Source organism: Drosophila virilis, chromosome 4 (assembly GCF_030788295.1).
Source record: "Drosophila virilis strain 15010-1051.87 chromosome 4, Dvir_AGI_RSII-ME, whole genome shotgun sequence".
Taxonomy (NCBI): Eukaryota; Metazoa; Arthropoda; class Insecta; order Diptera; family Drosophilidae; genus Drosophila; species Drosophila virilis.
This window is the reverse complement of record NC_091546.1, coordinates 507018-524380: the sequence shown is the minus strand read 5'-3', so window position 1 is coordinate 524380 and position 17363 is coordinate 507018. Positions and strand designations below refer to the sequence as shown.

The 17363-nt window shown below is 41.0% G+C and overlaps 1 protein-coding gene across 5 annotated transcripts; it reads right to left on the bottom strand.

Moving 5' to 3' along the window:
* Positions 1-56: 56 nt before the first annotated feature.
* LOC6635732 (embryonic polarity protein dorsal) lies at positions 57-17113 on the bottom strand. 5 transcript variants are annotated; one of them, XM_015169014.3, is made up of 6 exons: positions 16701-17113; positions 10599-10764; positions 4338-4382; positions 2561-3079; positions 2114-2496; positions 57-2057 (listed from the first exon to the last, which is right to left on the bottom strand). In XM_015169014.3, exons 2-6 carry the CDS (start codon positions 10618-10620, stop codon positions 60-62), a joined length of 2967 nt encoding a protein of 988 aa, XP_015024500.1. In that variant the 5' UTR covers positions 10621-10764; positions 16701-17113; the 3' UTR covers positions 57-59. The 5 variants fall into 5 exon arrangements, with proteins under 5 accessions (XP_015024500.1, XP_015024499.1, XP_015024498.1 ...); XM_015169013.3 differs by lacking the exon at positions 16701-17113 and adding an exon at positions 11966-12600; XM_015169012.3 differs by lacking the exon at positions 10599-10764.
* Positions 17114-17363: the final 250 nt, after the last annotated feature.

The window sequence follows — 17363 nt, the reverse complement described above, 5'->3', positions numbered from 1 at the left end:
GACGACTAGACAAAAGTTGTATTTAACGTTTAAATTGTGTGTGCATCCCGACTCCCGGTCTACTGCAGCCCGTTGGCCTCGGCCAGACGGCGTGCAATCTCATCGGCACTCAGAAAGTCCGCGACTTCCGGCTCCCCTCCGCCGCCGCCGCCCCCCACAATCTCGCGCTCCGGCTCCGGCGATTTGCTCGTGTAAAGCGCAAAATGCTCTGCCTCGGAGAGGTCGACGCTGGGATCGAGGACGACGCCGTAAGCGCCCTCGCACAGATTCCTGATGCTTTGGCGATCGGCAATGGCCACCAACTCCATGTTGCCATCACTGATTGGTATATCCGCCAGCTGGAGCGTGCTCAGCGTCTTGCGATCCAGCGGCCTGCCGTAGGTAAGTGTGCTGGCACTCGAGTAGCTCTCCGGACGCAACAAACTGTTCTCGCTGTCGCCGCCTTTTAGTGGTATGTGAATGACATCCGCATCCAAGTGTGCGGGCCGCTTGCCCGAGACGCTGCTGGAGCTGCGACCCACCGGGCGGCCACCGCGCAAAGGACTCGAGCCGGGCGGTTGCAGAGATCGAACTGAGCTGCGATTCGGATCGCCCAAAGCAAACTGTGCCAGGCTTGGCTCACGGCTGCCCGTGGGCGTGGTTGCCCGTGAACTGAGCTCCTGCTGTTTGGTCGTGAGCGTCCCCTCGTCCTCGGTCCGGCTGCGACGGCGCGAAAACAAGCGCGAGAAGAAGCCCTGGCGTTTCTTGGGCGATGCGGATGACGATGTCGAGCTGCTGGGCGTGGTCGTGGGCAGCCGCTTGGTGGAGCTCTGGTCGGGTGTGCGCATAATAATAATGGGCGAAGGCGTGGTGCGCGTGGAGCTGACGCTGCCGTTGCGCGACCGACTCAACGACACGGAATTAGAGACGCTATGCTCGCTGACGCTCAAATCTTGGGAATTGCGCGGCTTGGGCGGCAACGGAGGCAGCCGCTGTTCCGGATCCGGCGAAGGGGTACGCGGTGGCAGCGGCAAAGGCGGTGAGGGTGGCGTAGCTGGCGTTTGGGCGGCGTTCACTCTAATCCTTGGCGCTGGCGGATTGGTTAGCACCACGAGCTCCGCCTCGTCCAGCTGGCTAAACGGATTGGAGGCATGATAAATCTGGCTCTGAGGCATCTCGACAGGATGGTTGTATGCGATCTGCAGACTCGTATATGTCGCAGTCTCATCGAAATTCTCGTCAATGTCCACCGAGACCTGGGCACTGGCACTCACCGGCTCAGCGGCTACGCCACCCTCTGGCGGCATCTCCTCGCCCACGGGTAACTCCTTGAGCGCAGCATTTTCCAGCGTGTCGCGGCGCGAGGCGCTGCCATCGCCCGGCAGGAGCTTGTCTTCGTCATCGATCAGTTGGTTCGTTATGGTCGTGTTGGCGGTCAGGCTGCTTACATTGGTGAAGGCTGTCTGGGCCGTGCTGTGGGAGAGCGTGGGCGTGTCGCCGTTTTCGACGGTGAGGCTATCGGTGCGCTCAAACTCGCTGCTGCGCATCCACTCGTTAATTTTGTCCACGTTGCTCAAGGGCCGCGACTGCAGCTGCGGCTGCTGTAGTATTTCCTCCATGGGCGTGGATGTCTGAGTGCAGTCATCGGCCAGTTGGGGCAGAAGCTGTGGCACTTCCAGCTCGATCTCCATGTCCGGCTCCTGATCGTTGTCATTGTCCAGGCCATCGGTGTATTCGGTAACTGTGGCATCCGCCTCGTTGGCCTCGGACTCGACGCGCTGCCGCAGCTGCAGCTTTTTGACCGCAATCTCGAAATCGTTGAGCGTGCCCGAGCTCTGCTGTTCGTCCGAAGAGACGGTGTTTTCGTCCTCGTTGAGATCCAACGGCGGGCACGAATATTTCGTGGCCGTGGTCTCGCTATCTAGAGAAAGTATCTGCTGGAAGACGTCCAGCTCCTGTTTGCGCTTCAGCTTGCGCTGTAGACGCGCAAAAGTTAGCATACCTGGATTGGGATAGTACTCGAACGGTAGCGCGGCGCTCGTCGCCCGATCCGATGGTCGCTCCAGTTGTAACTCCACCTGCAAAACGTACCATAAATATTAATTGCTGCTAAGGGACCTTCGCATAAGCCCACCTGCACGCTGTGTTGGATCTCGGGATTGCGATAACGTGGCGTCCTGAAGACTATGGCCGTCTGCTTGTAGATATCCGTGGGCTGAAAATCGGCGTAGGCTTCCCAGATTTCGACGCCTGCCTCGTTGGTCTCGAAGAAGCGTATCCTTATGTCATCCTTGGATATCTTCTCACACAACATTATGATCTGATCGCCGCCACTCAACTTGGACGAGCAGCTGCACAACCGATTAATGGTCAGCTCATTGCTCTTGCCGTAGATCGGCGAGGAGACGACCGGATCGAGCGGCACATTGTTGTTGCCCACCTTGATGAAGGCCTGGTAGCACAGACGCAGCTCGTACAGATTGATGCTGCTTATATTGTCTTTATGATCGAACTTGGCTGCAAGGTAATCAAATGTCAAATGAGCTGAATTTAAGCTTCCCTTGTTAATTGTGCTACTCACCGTGATACGGATCAATGTTCTTCTGCTCGCGTGCCAGCAGGGATTCGCGCACATCCGTCTTCTTGACGCACTGGATGCCCACTTTCTGCAGCTCCAGGCGGCGCTCCTCGGGCGGCAGGCGCTTGCTGTAAACGCCGCTCTTGCAGTTATCGACCTCCTCCTTGCTGACCAGCCAGTGCGGGTGCTGGCGATAGGGCTTGTCCCGGGTGACGCAAGAAACGACGACAACAACGGGTCCGCTGTAGTCGACAATCTCGATGGTGGGAAAGGTTTTTGCCTCCGGCGTTGAGTTCATACCGGCTATGGATCCAGCCGTGCGACCCTCACACTTATAGCGAAAACGAATGATTTTGTTGGTGGGCTCCTCGACAATGCGAATATAGGGTCGCCGTTGGGCAGTCGACGCCGCCGGCACGGACAACGGTATATGGGACGGCATTACGGGCAGCGAGGCGGACTGTGGGAAGGTCTGCGGCATGGGCGGCGCGTTCTGTTCAGAGCCGGCATTAAGAATCTCCTCTATACGGGTGGGGGTATCAAGTGAAAAGAGTTGTCATTAGCAAAAAATCAATATGGCAAATTGTTGTAGCAATTTTCCGGAATGCCAGAAACAATCCAGCAAAAAGTCCGAGTACATAGAACGTCTGTGGCATGTATCTAAGGCATACGTGTCAGCTTTATTTATGAATTATGCATATGTGCGGCATTAAAGTGCGGTGTGCTATCTATCAGAGCTATTGTTATGCTCCTCCAAGGGGAGGAGGATTGTGCTATGGCATGGTATTCCAGCCCCGGCCAGATGTTAACGTCTGACGTCAAATGTGGCGTAACAAAAACAGGGCACGACTCATTTTTGCCATATATTTTCATTTTTTATACCCCTGCAGAGGGTGTTATAATTTTGTTGTGAAATATGTAATGCATAGAAGGAGACATCTCAGATTCTTGGTCAGTATCAACAGCCGAGTCGACATGTCCGTCTATCCCTCTGTCTGTTTATTATGTGAACTAGTAGCTCAGTTTAAAAGCTGTCGTCATGAAACTTGGCATAATTTCCGTCTTTCTGTTGCACACAGTTGCATATATCGCAGCCAGCTGGATCGGAACAATATATCATATACCTGCCATGGGAACGATCGGTCGAATGGTAGATTCTTGTATGAAAAACTTTTTTCTTGTTCAAGATATTTTGACAAATATCTTGACCAAACTTACAATTTATTAGTTTCGCCATGTTCCCTATATTTAAGCAAAATCTTATTGACATCGCACTACTACTACTATCATATAGCTGCCATTGGAACAATCGGTTAAAAACTAGGTTTTTGCATAGAAGTTTTTTGTTTTTCAAGATATCGTAACCATACCCAGCAATAACTATTTTCCCTGTGCTTCTTAGATACGGACAATCCCTTATTAGCATTATGAAAAGGTTGGGTCTGCAAGCGTATTGAATCTTCGGCGTGCCGAAGATAGCCCTTCTTTCTAGTTTTGTTTTGTTGTTTGTTTTCACCACAAACAACAACTATAACTACAATTATGTACAAGTACAACTACAATTGGCTTTTGGCTGGGATTAAATGTGGCCACTAAAAATGCCAGACGCGAAACTGGCCAACCAATTGAAAGGCTAATGAAGCCTGCTGCCGATTGAGTTATTGTGGCAATTATTCATCAGCAGCCCACATTTATGCTAAAGCCGCATGTTTATACTTATTCAGACCATAATCGTAGCTGTAGTTGGTTATTAGCAGCACTTAGCCACGTTTATACATACGCAAATCGCCAAAGAGTTCGTCCTCAGCCATTTGATGTTGATTGCCTGCAAATTAAAATAATGATGGATTATCATAAACTGTGCATCTGAATATGGCTAGCATAGTATATCCAAAGACAAGCACTTTATTGGGCTTCAGGATTGATTACATGCACATCTGTGTACATTGTATACTTTTATCTTGAATACATTTATTTAATAATACTTGTGCTAGGATAGGCAAAAGCTTAAATGATTTTCTATGTCTTTTATATTTATGGGTATATTTACATATTTCTATAAATATATTTCAGGAAAAAGTTTGTGAGATAGACTTTTCTATGATTGATTGCTTTTCAAAGTGAAGTAACACAGCCAAAGCCCAAATAATTGTTTCTTATTATAAATCAATAAAAAGTTTTCGCCGGTATTTCCCCTCAGCAGAATATTTATATATTTACATGACAAACAACTTTTAGAGTTTCTCGATATTTATTTAAATTAAGTATTTATGTATGTTAGAGGCATCTATTTAAAATTATCTGTAAACAAATTCGCAAATATGCCCCGGGGGCTCACCCATCAAATTAGTGTATTTATTATGTGATTCGTCTCAATCTATTTGATATTCGGAGAACTAAGTTCTCTTCTCTCCAATTTACTTAAATTTTTATTTTATTTATACATACAGACACCCACATAAGAATTTGCACAGCAAACATTTTTTACTTTGCACCACTTTCGCGAGCTTTTAAAGTAATAACCATTCGAAATCATTTTCCTGTATAAACCAGTTAATTTCCTACAAAAATCACTTAAAGTTTTCTAACAAAAACATAAAAGTAATTTTATTGAATTATTTACATACAAAGTGGCACATTTTCCTGGCACAAAAGTATTGGCACACATAATTTTAATTTTAAATTAAAAATATTATATAATAATAATTATTTTGGCGCTTGTTGGCAATGGCCCCTTTTCTTTTCCTTCCTTTTTTATAAAAGTCTGACTTCCTCCTACTTATAAATAGCAATTAAAAAATGGCTTCTCCATATGGACACTTGTGAGTAAATATGTTACATATTTATAAGCATGCATATTTCCAAATCCATAATAAATAAATATATGTTAAGGCAGTTGTACCTGCACGCGGGCTTTCTGACACCATTTGAGTAGATTTTTCAAATATTAATATTTTCTGAAAGAGACGAAGTATATTTTATAATGTTGCAAGCTCATAACTCAAATGCCGTCAGTTGCAGTAGTTTATTAGCCGTAGTCCTTGCAATGTGTAAAATATGCTAAGCATATGCCACACAGCCCAGTTTCCGCTTCTGCACACCTTTTCCCGTTCATATTTATTGTATCTGTCTGTCTATAGACACACTATGAAACCGGTTGCTTATATGGTTATCAAGGTTACTATTTTGTTGCATAATAATAGCATATTAAATAGCACTTGGTATGGCTGACAATGGCAAAACAGGATGCCCATTGCAGCACATGCCCCGTCGACATTTGCATTTGCTGCAGATAATTCAACACTTTCCGAACTGTGGAGACGGCAGCCGAGGCTCCGGAGGAGGAGGACTCGAACGGGCAACTTGTCCATATGCCCAGCACACGTATGGGTCGAACTGAGTGAGATATTTGCATATGTTAATTTTGTTTACATTTTGAAAGATTGCAACAACAATTTGTACACGAGACTTGTTTTCAACGCTTGCAATTCACACCCCGGGGATTGTGTCCGGCGTGTTTACGTAGAACACGTTTTACGGGTCTGCATTTCGGGCCAGTCCATCCCGAATGTGGGTCGACTAGGTGGGGTGGGTCGAGTGACATCAGGAAGTTTTTAGTAAGTGATTCGTCGGGTGGTTCATTGTCCGTTGTCCTTTGCTCGCTCGCTGTCAATAACACTGAGCAACAGGATGTAGGAGAAGAGTTTTTGCGTTTTATTTTGCTCTCGTAATCAGCTACCTGACCTAACTATATTCTATATATAATCAGCATTGACGTAGGAGCGCAGCTTGAGCAGGATTTGGATTTCATGCGCGAATTACGCACAGGTAGGATAGCACAGGTTACTGCGAGTGTTGTTAAATCGATACGAGAAAGCGTAACAATAATATATTTATATAATCTATAACCTTCTAAGAATGTCAACGCAGCGTAGACTGGCATAGACTCTTGCTTAATGCCAGATTTCGTAAGAGCTCAACATTTTAAATTCCAATTAAAAATCTGCGCTTTACTTTGACTGTTAGTCAGTGTACATTTTTTATTTAATTAAACGCCCTACACGGAGGGCCCAATTGCTGCGCTCATCCAGGCAGACAGAGACAGCAGGTCCTGCTGCCAGCCCCCATTCCCCGCATCCTCTCGCCTATTCCCCGAGCATTGACTGAGCTGCTAATACTTTAAGACAGCCCGCGTGGCACTTGGTGAGTGAAACAAAATTTAATTCGCATTTAGGCAAAGTTTTTTTGGTTTTGCATACCCTGTAGCTACAAGCTGCTCATAAAGGGGAGTATTAAATATTTTCGGTTATTCAATTTAATTTATTTTTTTCGAGTGTGCGTTTATAAGTTGCTCGTAAAAAGGCATATTAAATATATTTTTAATTTATTTTATATTTTTATCAATATTAATTTACATTTTTGTTAAACACACAAAATTATAGGGTAAAGCCAGTCGAGCAGTCTTGACTAGATCTTTGCTTGGGCTAATTTAATTTCCATTTAGGCAAAGCTTCTTTCGGTTTTGCATACTCTGTAACTTTAAGGTGTTCGTAAAGAGGATATTGTAGAATTTTGATTTATTTTCGGTAACTTATTTTAATTTATTTTTTCGGTTTTCCATATGCATGTGCACGCATGCGGGGGATTTAGAAAATTATAGGGTATATCCAGTTCAAGCAATCTAGAGTGGATCCTTCTCACTTGCTTTGTCTTTGGTTTTTCCTATCGTTGGGGCCGGCGACATAAATCAGCGCTACAAATTGATGCGTAAATAAATGCAGAAGTGAAGACACCATCAAAAAGGATGTCGCCCCGAAAAGAAAGAAAAAACAACAACAACAACAACAAAATAGAAAAGCTGAATAAAATGGTAATTAAATACGATCAAAAATAGAATAGAAATCAACGCCAGACGAATTTGTCATGGCGAAAGTGGAGAAAAGTAGGCGGTTTCCATTTACCGCAGAGTTTTGAATTACAAGCCCCAAAATAACATTTGGTCTGTGGAAACCAGGCTCCAGCCGTTGCCATATGTGAGAGCCTTTTGTGGGGCACTAGGCTATACTCACATGCATACATATATGTGTATAGGTATATGTATGTGTACATATATGTACTCAGACTACTGTAGCTGCGGCTTGTCATGTGTTCAATCGATTGGAAAATCGCGTTCTGAAGCGAAAATAAACACAGCTAAATAGAGAAAATGAAAGCATTCGACCCGAACCAGGCTGGCAATGGACCTGGGCCAGAGCAGCGCCCCAAAAATTACCAAATCCACACGCTCCACTCCACTTCACTCGAAATGATGGCCTAATCACACCCAGGCACACACACACACACACCAGTTGCGCTTTATAAGCTCTACATCAAACACAGAGACACGATGACGAGGACAGGCACGAACTTTAGGAGGAGCACATGGAGGACGAAGTGGAGGACATTGCCATTCCCATTCGCACCTCAAGTACTTAAACGAAAGTTTGCCATAAGCCGACATGTGTGTGCGTGCATGCGCGCCGGCATGTGTGTACGTGTGTGCAAATTTAAGACCAATTTTCGTTTGGAATATATATATATATATTGGGATATATAAATTCAAAATAAAAATCAAGCAGCCGAAAATCTGTGCGAGAATACTTTGCAACAGCCTGTCACACAATCATTTAGCTGGACTCTTTTTAAGTGCTGTCTGTCTAGCATGTTGTGTGTTGTGGGTGTGTGTGTGTGTGTGTTTGTTTGGTTTTGTGTGTGAAAATCAATAGATTCTGAATTTATGATATTGTTCGGCTGACTATATCGATGACACAGCTAGTTGATAGTTGCCATTGGCCTTCAGTTCTCTGCTTACAGCAAAAATATTCGAAACTTTTTAATGTTACTGCATTCAATTATTGTTGATATTAGCTCAAGGGATTGGCAACGTTTTGCGACGTTAAAAGATAAATAATACCCAGATAAAAATTTAATAAAAAAAGCGTATTAATCAATAAACTAATTTGTCAACATATTTTGATTCTTTTCACACAGCACTTAACTTCAGGTTCTAAAAATGTAAATATTTTGTTTGTTGATTTCAATTTAATTTGATTTCATGTTTTTACCCGCGTTAGTAATTAAATTGACACGAGCCGCGGCACAAACAAATTTACGTGCAGCTCAAACCTAACGAAATGTTGTTAAAAAATTCAATTTTAATATGATTATGATTGTAAAGAAAAAGCAGGCTGATATGCCTGGCCAGCTTGATTATGCTGTGGGAAAGTCCAAGTTGTTGTCAAAGAATGAACACAAGCACTTTCCTATCAGTTCGCCTGTTGAGATAAGCATGGGTGAGAGGTGGACATGAGCCAGTTGGGTAAGTGCTACAGATTTTGGAATAGCCCAATTCGATGGGCTTTGAACTTGGCTATCTATGAGTCAGTTTGACTGAGAAACGTGTTGTGTAGTGGGCAAAAACTGGAACAGGTGCTATAAATAACTACACCTATTGCCGATATTATCGTAAAGTTTTTGTAGAATTTTTTATAAACATATTTGCACATATTTTTCCCGTGCGCAAAACTAATTAAAAAGCAATTAATTCAATTACCAGCCTGTATGTAGAATGCAATTTCCAGCATGGCCCCAACTTCGAATTACAAAGGCCAAAAAGTGCCAAGTGCCAACGTCTAAAATGTACATCAAATACAATTAACACGAAATCGATTTTCATTTTCATTTCTTTGCCGGGACAATCAAACGAAAATGTGTTCGTGCAAACAGAACGCCTTAGAAGTTCGCAGTCTAGCGCATATAACGCCCAAAAAGAAAAACCAGATACCAAAAGCATTTACAATCTGCCAAAAACCAGACAGGCAAACACAAATTTGTATCGCTAGAAAAATTTCATTCTAATGGCAAACGGCAAAAAAAAAAGAAGAAAATTCTCACGCGATGCCCACAAGCCGCAGCGTTTGATTATATTGCGATAAAACTTTTCACAATTCAATCAATTCAACTTTTCTGGCTCGCTCTCTCTCTCTCTCTCTTACTGCGTCTATCTCTCTCTCTCTCTCTCTCCCTCTCTCTCTCTCTCTCTCTCTCTCTCCCTCTCTCTCTCTCTCTTACTCTCTCTCTATCTTTCTGTGTCTGACAATGCTTCGAGCTCTATTCGGCATATGCGTGACTTGAGGCACGTCCGTCCAGTCGATCGATTGATAAGCTCTCGGTTAGAGATACAATTTAAAAAGCGTTTTGAAAGTATCTCAAACGTAATTTAAAATTTGAGCGATGAAGGCCAATGCACAGTCGTATATACCCAACAACATTATTCTATTTCTAGCTCTAACTACTTTTCACTAAAAAAAAAACAATGTTTATTTTTCTTATAGCTGCTGTTCTTTTGCTCATAAAAGATAAACTTTGTCTATTATTTTAGTTAAATTGAAATCTGCAAATACATTTATGAGTCTACAACTTGATCTGATTGTATACACATACATCTTTATATTCATATTGCGTGCAAAAGGTGCGAGATTCATGTTTTTGTTTGTTTGTTTGCTTTCGTCAATTGCTGAAAACGGTTCCGAATTGTATGCAAAGTTCCCGAACGGGTGGATCTGGTATAAAGGGTAGGGTATCTGAGGGGGTAGGCAGATAAATCGATATTCGAGTAGTTTTGACCCTGAGTGTCCATTGGCAGCGCCAACATCGAACTATTTCCGTCTATAAATACACGAGCATTAGCCATGGCCGAAGCCTTAAAGACCTTATTGGCTTTTGCTCCCAAGTTCTTTTCAATTGCGAGGCCCAAACAGAACCCGCTTTGATTGCAAATGAAATAAACGAAATGTTCCAGATGCCAGCACACAATTTTTATAAACTTTTTTCACTTGTAAAAATATTTACAAACTGCTTATCTAAATATTTGCGTATTGCCCATGGCCCAACCTTGGAAATGTTTGTCGAATCTTTTCGCATCGATCCAATGCGGATATAGCCAAATCTTGGAACAGTTCAAATTCAGCTATAACTGTATTTATAAGGTTCCTCAACTTACCGTTGCCAGTCGCATGTGCCATCTTTATATATTATCCTAAGATTTCAGCACGGATTTCCCTTTCCTTAAATTTTTGACAAACGCGTTCAGAAAAATCTCTTTTTGTATATTTTTAGAAATTATACTTGGTTTGGCTGTGAGTTGTAAGCTGTTTATCGGAGACAGGCTGCAAAATGTAAATATTAAATTTTTTTATTGAAGTAAGAGCAGCATTCCACAAATCTTGGGCACCCCCTAGGGGCTATATGAATCACTCGAAAGCCTTAGCTCCCAATATATGGGTCTACGTAACAACATATAAAAATTGTTCGCAATTCCTACTACCTATTATACCATAATAACACATACGCTGCCAATTGTTATAGAGAGAAAATCAAACTAAACAAAACCCCACCCAAACTCATAACATTTACAATAAAAACTGTGATAAATACATTAATTGGCACGAGTGCGGGGTATGAATAAATTATACTCCCTCTGTGTTTGGTATACTACTCGTTATACTCGCAATTATAAATAGTTGATTCTCTTTGAGGACACTTTACGGAACGTGTGAGTTCTACAAATTCTTTATATCCAGATCAAAGACCCATTAGAACGAGAGAAAAAACAAAAAACTAAAACTTAGCTGAGTACTATATTATTTTTGCCTCTAAAATCTTCGCTGAGTACTATAATTTCCCTCTAAAATCTTAGCTGAGTACTATATTTTCCCGCTATAAACTTAGCTGAGTACTATATTTCTCTCTTAAATTTTAGCCTAGTACTATATTCTCCCTCTTAAAACATAGCTGAGTGCCAGATTCTCCCCCTAAAATCTATAACACTCGAATTCCATTACAATCAAAATTGAGTGGGAATTCACAAAGTTAAAATCTTATCAAGTGAATAGAAACTGTTGCTCAAGCAATTGATAACGCATACTGTTAGTTGATATTCTCTAATAAATTGGAGCCGACCAGCGAGGTTATCAGCGAATTGTCAGTTATCGAGTAGCCTTATCTGACATAAATATGTACTATAGAATGCAACGGAAGAGTATGTAAATGCATTCTCTTAAAAAAGTTGTAGTAATAAATTCAAAAGACAGCTTTTGATTAAATTTTAATAAAATTGTACCTAGAATTGCATTGCAATTAAAGCTATTTAGTTGATTTATCAGTTTTGCTGTTTACAATCTTGAGATTAGCTATTGCAACTAAAGTTGAAATGTGGAGGCTGTTGAATGTACACACATGTATATATATATATGTTTGTGTGTGTGTGTGTGTGAGTGTGAGTGTGTAATACAGCTAACTTTGGTTTGTTGTCGAGCGTGTGGCATAAACTGCGCGTTAGATTTGTTTATTTAATTTATTGCTGCTAACCTTAATAAAGCTGTGTTTTGTTGTTGTTTTCTGTTTGGCTATTTGTTTAAAACTTGATTGAAACGTGCGGCGGCGGGACAATGTTATTTGTTATTATTATTTGTTTTGCGTTGTGATTGAATTTTGATTTTCCATATGAGTGCACTTTTCTCCAGCCACATATATTATATAATTATACACTTATGGCAAGAATTTAAACAGAAACCACTTGCTTATCGCCTGGCCTGAGTCACGCCAAAAGGCCAAAAACAACGCGCCAAATTATCTTGTTTTCTTTTTTTTTCATGTGAAATAACGTACACAAAGTGAATTTATAGATAGATCGAAGCGGTTTATAAGAGGCTCAAGCTATTGCTGTTTTATTGCACTGCATTTATACATATAACACTGTTTATTCATGTGTGTGTGTATGTGTGTGTGTGTGTAGATATGAGCAGCCTCTTGTTTTATAAAAGTTGCCTGTCCAGCTGTCGTGTCGCGTATAATTATCAAATCTAAGCTTTCGTACAGTCGCGAGTGTGCCTTCGATTTAAAAAAATTGTAGTTCATCTGTAAATCACAACCCTCGCCGACGAAGTTCACTCTTAAACTGAGCGTTGAGTTTTGTCAGCGCTTAACAGATCGATGTGTAGTGATATCTCTTGGTAAGCACCGGGCAACTGCAGACAATATTTTGAAAATGTAGTTGAATTTTTAAAAATCGTATATAAAAATATGTAATTGGTGTATGAAAATAAATAAATTTTTCCCAAACATACAAAAGTTAGCAAGTAAAGATTTGTCTTATTATAGGTATTTCCCTTGCTCACCTTTAATATCCATAAGGCCACAAATTTTTATATACATACATATATCGTATTTACACCTGTATTATGGTCCATTTCCCAGAATCTAACGTGTCTCTGACCCACGGCAAAGCGCAAATTATGAAAGCAATAAACTGGCGCTAATTTAAACACAAAAATTCCATATTTATATACAGACATATGAATTTGTGTGTTTGGCTAAAAGCAGACACATCATCATCTAAGGTCATGTATCTGAACAGTTATTGACTTCATTTTGCTTGCCATTCCATCAAAGTTGATTTTCAGTCCGTTTAGCAAACAGCCAAAATGCCAAAATCTGTACACAATAAGAAAATAAAACAATATTTTCTAGCATCGGCAAATTTGTTGTTCGTATATTGCAAATGGTGCAGAAAATTCGTGCACACATATATGTATATTGTACATATATATATAATTCGAATATTTATTTGCTAGTGTTGTTTATGGTGCTGTAACTAAAAACATAGTTTAAACAACATCAAGTATACGCAGCGTGGGCAACAAATGCATTTTGCATTCTGCTTGCCAAGTGCATGCCTGGAAAATTGCTGGCAATTACGTAAAACAAAGGCAAGATCGTAACAGAAAAAGCCGCAAATCAATTTTGATTGCAGCTCAGTTTAATAAAGATGTTGAATACCACATCTGTGGATTTTACTAGCCGTCGGTCACTGCTAATCGAATGATTGAGTTTGTGACGTCACACGGCAAAACGCACCTTAAACAAAACAAAACAAAAATTTGTGGGCTACGTCAGAGTCAATAAAACTCGTTTGGCGACTTTTAACAAACTTCCAACGAGTCCAACGAGAAGGAAGTCGAAGAGAAAATACCCTCAATTTATTAAACATTTTATTGAAGTATTAAAATTAACTATAATTCATTCATAACAAAAGAGCGCTAACGTCCAGACCTTTTGCTCTAATTGATTAACATACTAGATATATAAACCTCTTCAGTTTTGCGTATTTGGCTCCAATAAAGGGAGCATAACATTTTTAATGCTTAAATTTGAAAGCATATTATGTAGAGCTCATATCAGCTATAAGACAAAATACTCTCTCTTTCTATATCTCTTACGTAAATTTGACTGCATATTATGTACAGCATATATTGGCTGCCGGACATGTTTAATTATAAAGTCACAATACTCTCTCTACCTCCCTCTCCCCTCTCTCAGAGGCGATAAGAAACACGCACCTCAAACAACACCTCAGCTTCCCCTCGAACGCATTTCTGCAATTCTGGCACATGTGCCACTCCAAGGTCACGACGCACTCAAGAGCCGCTAACAAAGGAGGGGAAGCTAAAGACGTGGTGAGACGTCATACGAAGAGGCCGAGCAAAAAGTAGTAGCAATTGAGCTGCTAGTTGGGCAACCACTTTTTGTTGTTGTTGTAATTGTTTTTGTCTCCTTTGGCTTTAAAAGCGAAGCAAAGTAAAGGCCATAGACTCTCACACACACACACACACACACACACACACATGCATGCAGGCAACATAAAAGAGCCAAGCAAAAGGTCGCTGCCGACGCCCTCAAGACAAAGACTTGCTGCGTATAGCATTAAAATTCAAGACACTCGCAAGCGGAGCAGCGACTGCGACTGAGACTGCGACTGAGGCCCAAAGAGCGTATCGATAACCGAAAAAAAAAGATGAACAAATTACAAATGAAAATGAACTCAAATGTTGGCCAGCTGACGAAAAGGTAGAAATTAACCGACTAATCGACGCCCTTTTTGGTTTCCAAAACGTAAAACAGCTAAACTTTTGTGGTAAAGGGATCACACAATGGAAATAAGTGAAAACAGAAAATTGCCTGATAATACAAATTATTCATTAAAACATAGAAATCTTAATTTATTACAATCCTTCTCTGTGCAAATGGTTTTTCTGCTTAGCTCAGAAAAATCTTGCTTAATAAGGGAGTCCCAGGAAAGATGTCCCTTCTTTTTTTGCTACTACTATCATATTATAAGTATAATTAATAGGCTTCTTTTTTAATATAATGCCAAATCTATGGTAAGCTCGGCATACCCAAGGCAAAAAGTTGCTTTCAGACAGCTTTCGGAAAGACAACCTCTTGACTAGGAATACAAATGTGGCTAATATATGTGTAAAGACAAAAACCAGTCGCTTTGACGTTGCTTCAGCTTGCAGCACTTGATTGGGTTCGGTTTCGGATTCCCCGAATTATGTATGAATCATCAGCGCAGACGCAATTGCGCTACATGCATCTCACAGATACTTGTATCTCACAGATACACAAACTACACATGAGAGCGTGTGCGCCCATGCGGAAACTGGCGACGCTCTCAACTCGGCGCGATCGTTGCGTTGCTTTTCCAGTTACGCATAACTTTCCAGCCACTGTCTCTTTTTTTTTAAATTTACTAACCGACTCTGGTTACATCACAAGCTGCACTGAGATCGGCCGCTTGGGGCAGCTGGAACGTGAGTTCCGCATGCAATGGCAGTTGCTGCGACCACGTTGCCATCAAGGTTGTCCGGATCTGGATCGATGTATTCAGTAATTTCACAATTCGTTAGAAAAGACGGAGGGGGACAGACTGACCAACACACGTCGACGGACTCGAAGTCAACTTTTAGTTGGAATAGCAAATCGACAACAACAACAATGGCAACCGCAACGACAACATCGAGTCGAGCCATTTACTCGCACATGTATTTGAGTATACTCGCATAGAGACTCGCCTTTATTCGAGTATAGCTGACTATTAATTAATTAATGCGCCAGCGATTTGTGGATGCACAACCAACTATTGCTGCAGACGTGGGGGGTAGTGTGTAGTGTGTGGGTTGAATGGAAGGGGGGGGGGGGGGGCAAATTTGTAGAACTGGATATAAAGGTTGCAGATAACTTGTAATATTTGCATGACAATTGCGACTGCATTTTATTTAACATAAGTGTGTTTATTGGGCTATCCTCCAGCTTAGTTTGAACTATTTATTATTTCTATCTGACAGAAAACTTGTTCTTCAATTTCATTTTCTATCGGACATTTTGCAAATATAATATTTTTTTATATATTATTATAATATCTGGAGAAAACATGTCCACAAAATACTTTTTAATCGGACATTTATTAAATTTTCTTTATATTAAACACTAAATAGGTTTAGCTTAAACTACGTACCATATTTATTATTTATCTGAGAGAATACCTGTTATACAAATTAATTTTCTATCGGACATTTCACATTTATTAGATTTTTTTTATATTTATTATTTTTATTAGAACTTTACACGTGCATGAGGGAATACTTGTTCTACAAATTTATATTTAATACAGAAGAGCTTTAAATGCATTCCACATTTAAAATCTCTATTCCCTTGAACATTTAATTTGGGACCTGTTTTTTGTATTAATTGATTGCAGGTATTACATTTGCTTTCGTGTGAATCGGCAAGTAAATGTTCCTAGAACTGGGAGCCCGCGACAAACATGTATCTGAATTTACAGATAATATCTTTAATATAGAAAGCCAAATGCTTAACTGGTCAATCATGATGACGTGTAACCTGTTCGGAGTGCGACAATCTGGAGATGACGTCTTTCGAAACCATTTCGCTTAATTACTTTTTCCCAAGACGCAAAATTGGAGACTGAATCAACAAACGGACAGGTAGGAGGCATATGATTAAGTTAGTTAGAATTGAGATTTCGATTTGATATTCGATTGGGTTAAACCCATTTCATTGATAAACGTGCCGATCTGCAGTTGTAAGATTTTCGATTATATTTTTTTCTATACAGGCAATTATTTTTGTAATTTGAGGCGGTTTTGTTGCTGAGGGGCGGGGCTGATTTTGTAATAAACCGCACATAAATCACAAGTCCCAAGGCATAAGACATTATTTATAGTGCTTTTTCAAAACTCACCCAAATGGACTTCTCGTTTGTTTACTCAAGTTATGTTTTTCCAAAATGTTCGATTCGATTTTCGTAATAGCCACAAACACACACACACACAGACACACACACACAAGCAAACACACTCAAATCAAACTGAACACAATAAATGCACGTTTTGTTGTATTTTTGTTTTTGCTTAAATGATTTTTAAAATTTTTGACTGCATTTGATTTTTTCGAAAATTTAATTCGTTACGTTCAATTTCGCACCTGTCGATTTTCTGGATTTTGCCGTGCCAATGAACCGTTGCCCAGCAGCGCCGCGACGATAATGAAACCGCCAACGGCCGCCGTTGGCCACCACAAAAAGCGGCCCAAAAAAAAAACACTCCAACTTTTTTCAGCCCATTTCAAAACTTGCCGCAGCCCCACAAAAGCTTTTCGCTCTGCGCAAACGTGGTGTGGTGAAATACCTGGAGAAAAGCTCCCTTTTGCGGTCAAAATGCCTTTTTTGAATGGCCAAATGCCGAAACCGTTGCTGGCCAACGGGCCATGGAAATGTACAGAAGCGGAAAAAGGATAAAGTATCTAAAATTGTCAAATGACCCGCAATCAATGAACGGATGCTGTGCGTCAAAGTTTGCCGGATGTGTGAACGGAAGGTACCCGTAAGGAAAGCAGCTACAATAAG

Coding starts and splice junctions, on each gene's coding strand:
- LOC6635732 (XM_015169014.3), bottom strand. CDS start 10,620: ATGGCACATGCGACTGGCAACG. Junction 3,080..4,337: donor CGAACTCTTTGGCGATTTGC/GTATGTATAAAC, acceptor CCACCCGTATAG/AGGAGATTCTTAATGCCGGC. Junction 2,058..2,113: donor AGATCCAACACAGCGTGCAG/GTGGGCTTATGC, acceptor TACGTTTTGCAG/GTGGAGTTACAACTGGAGCG.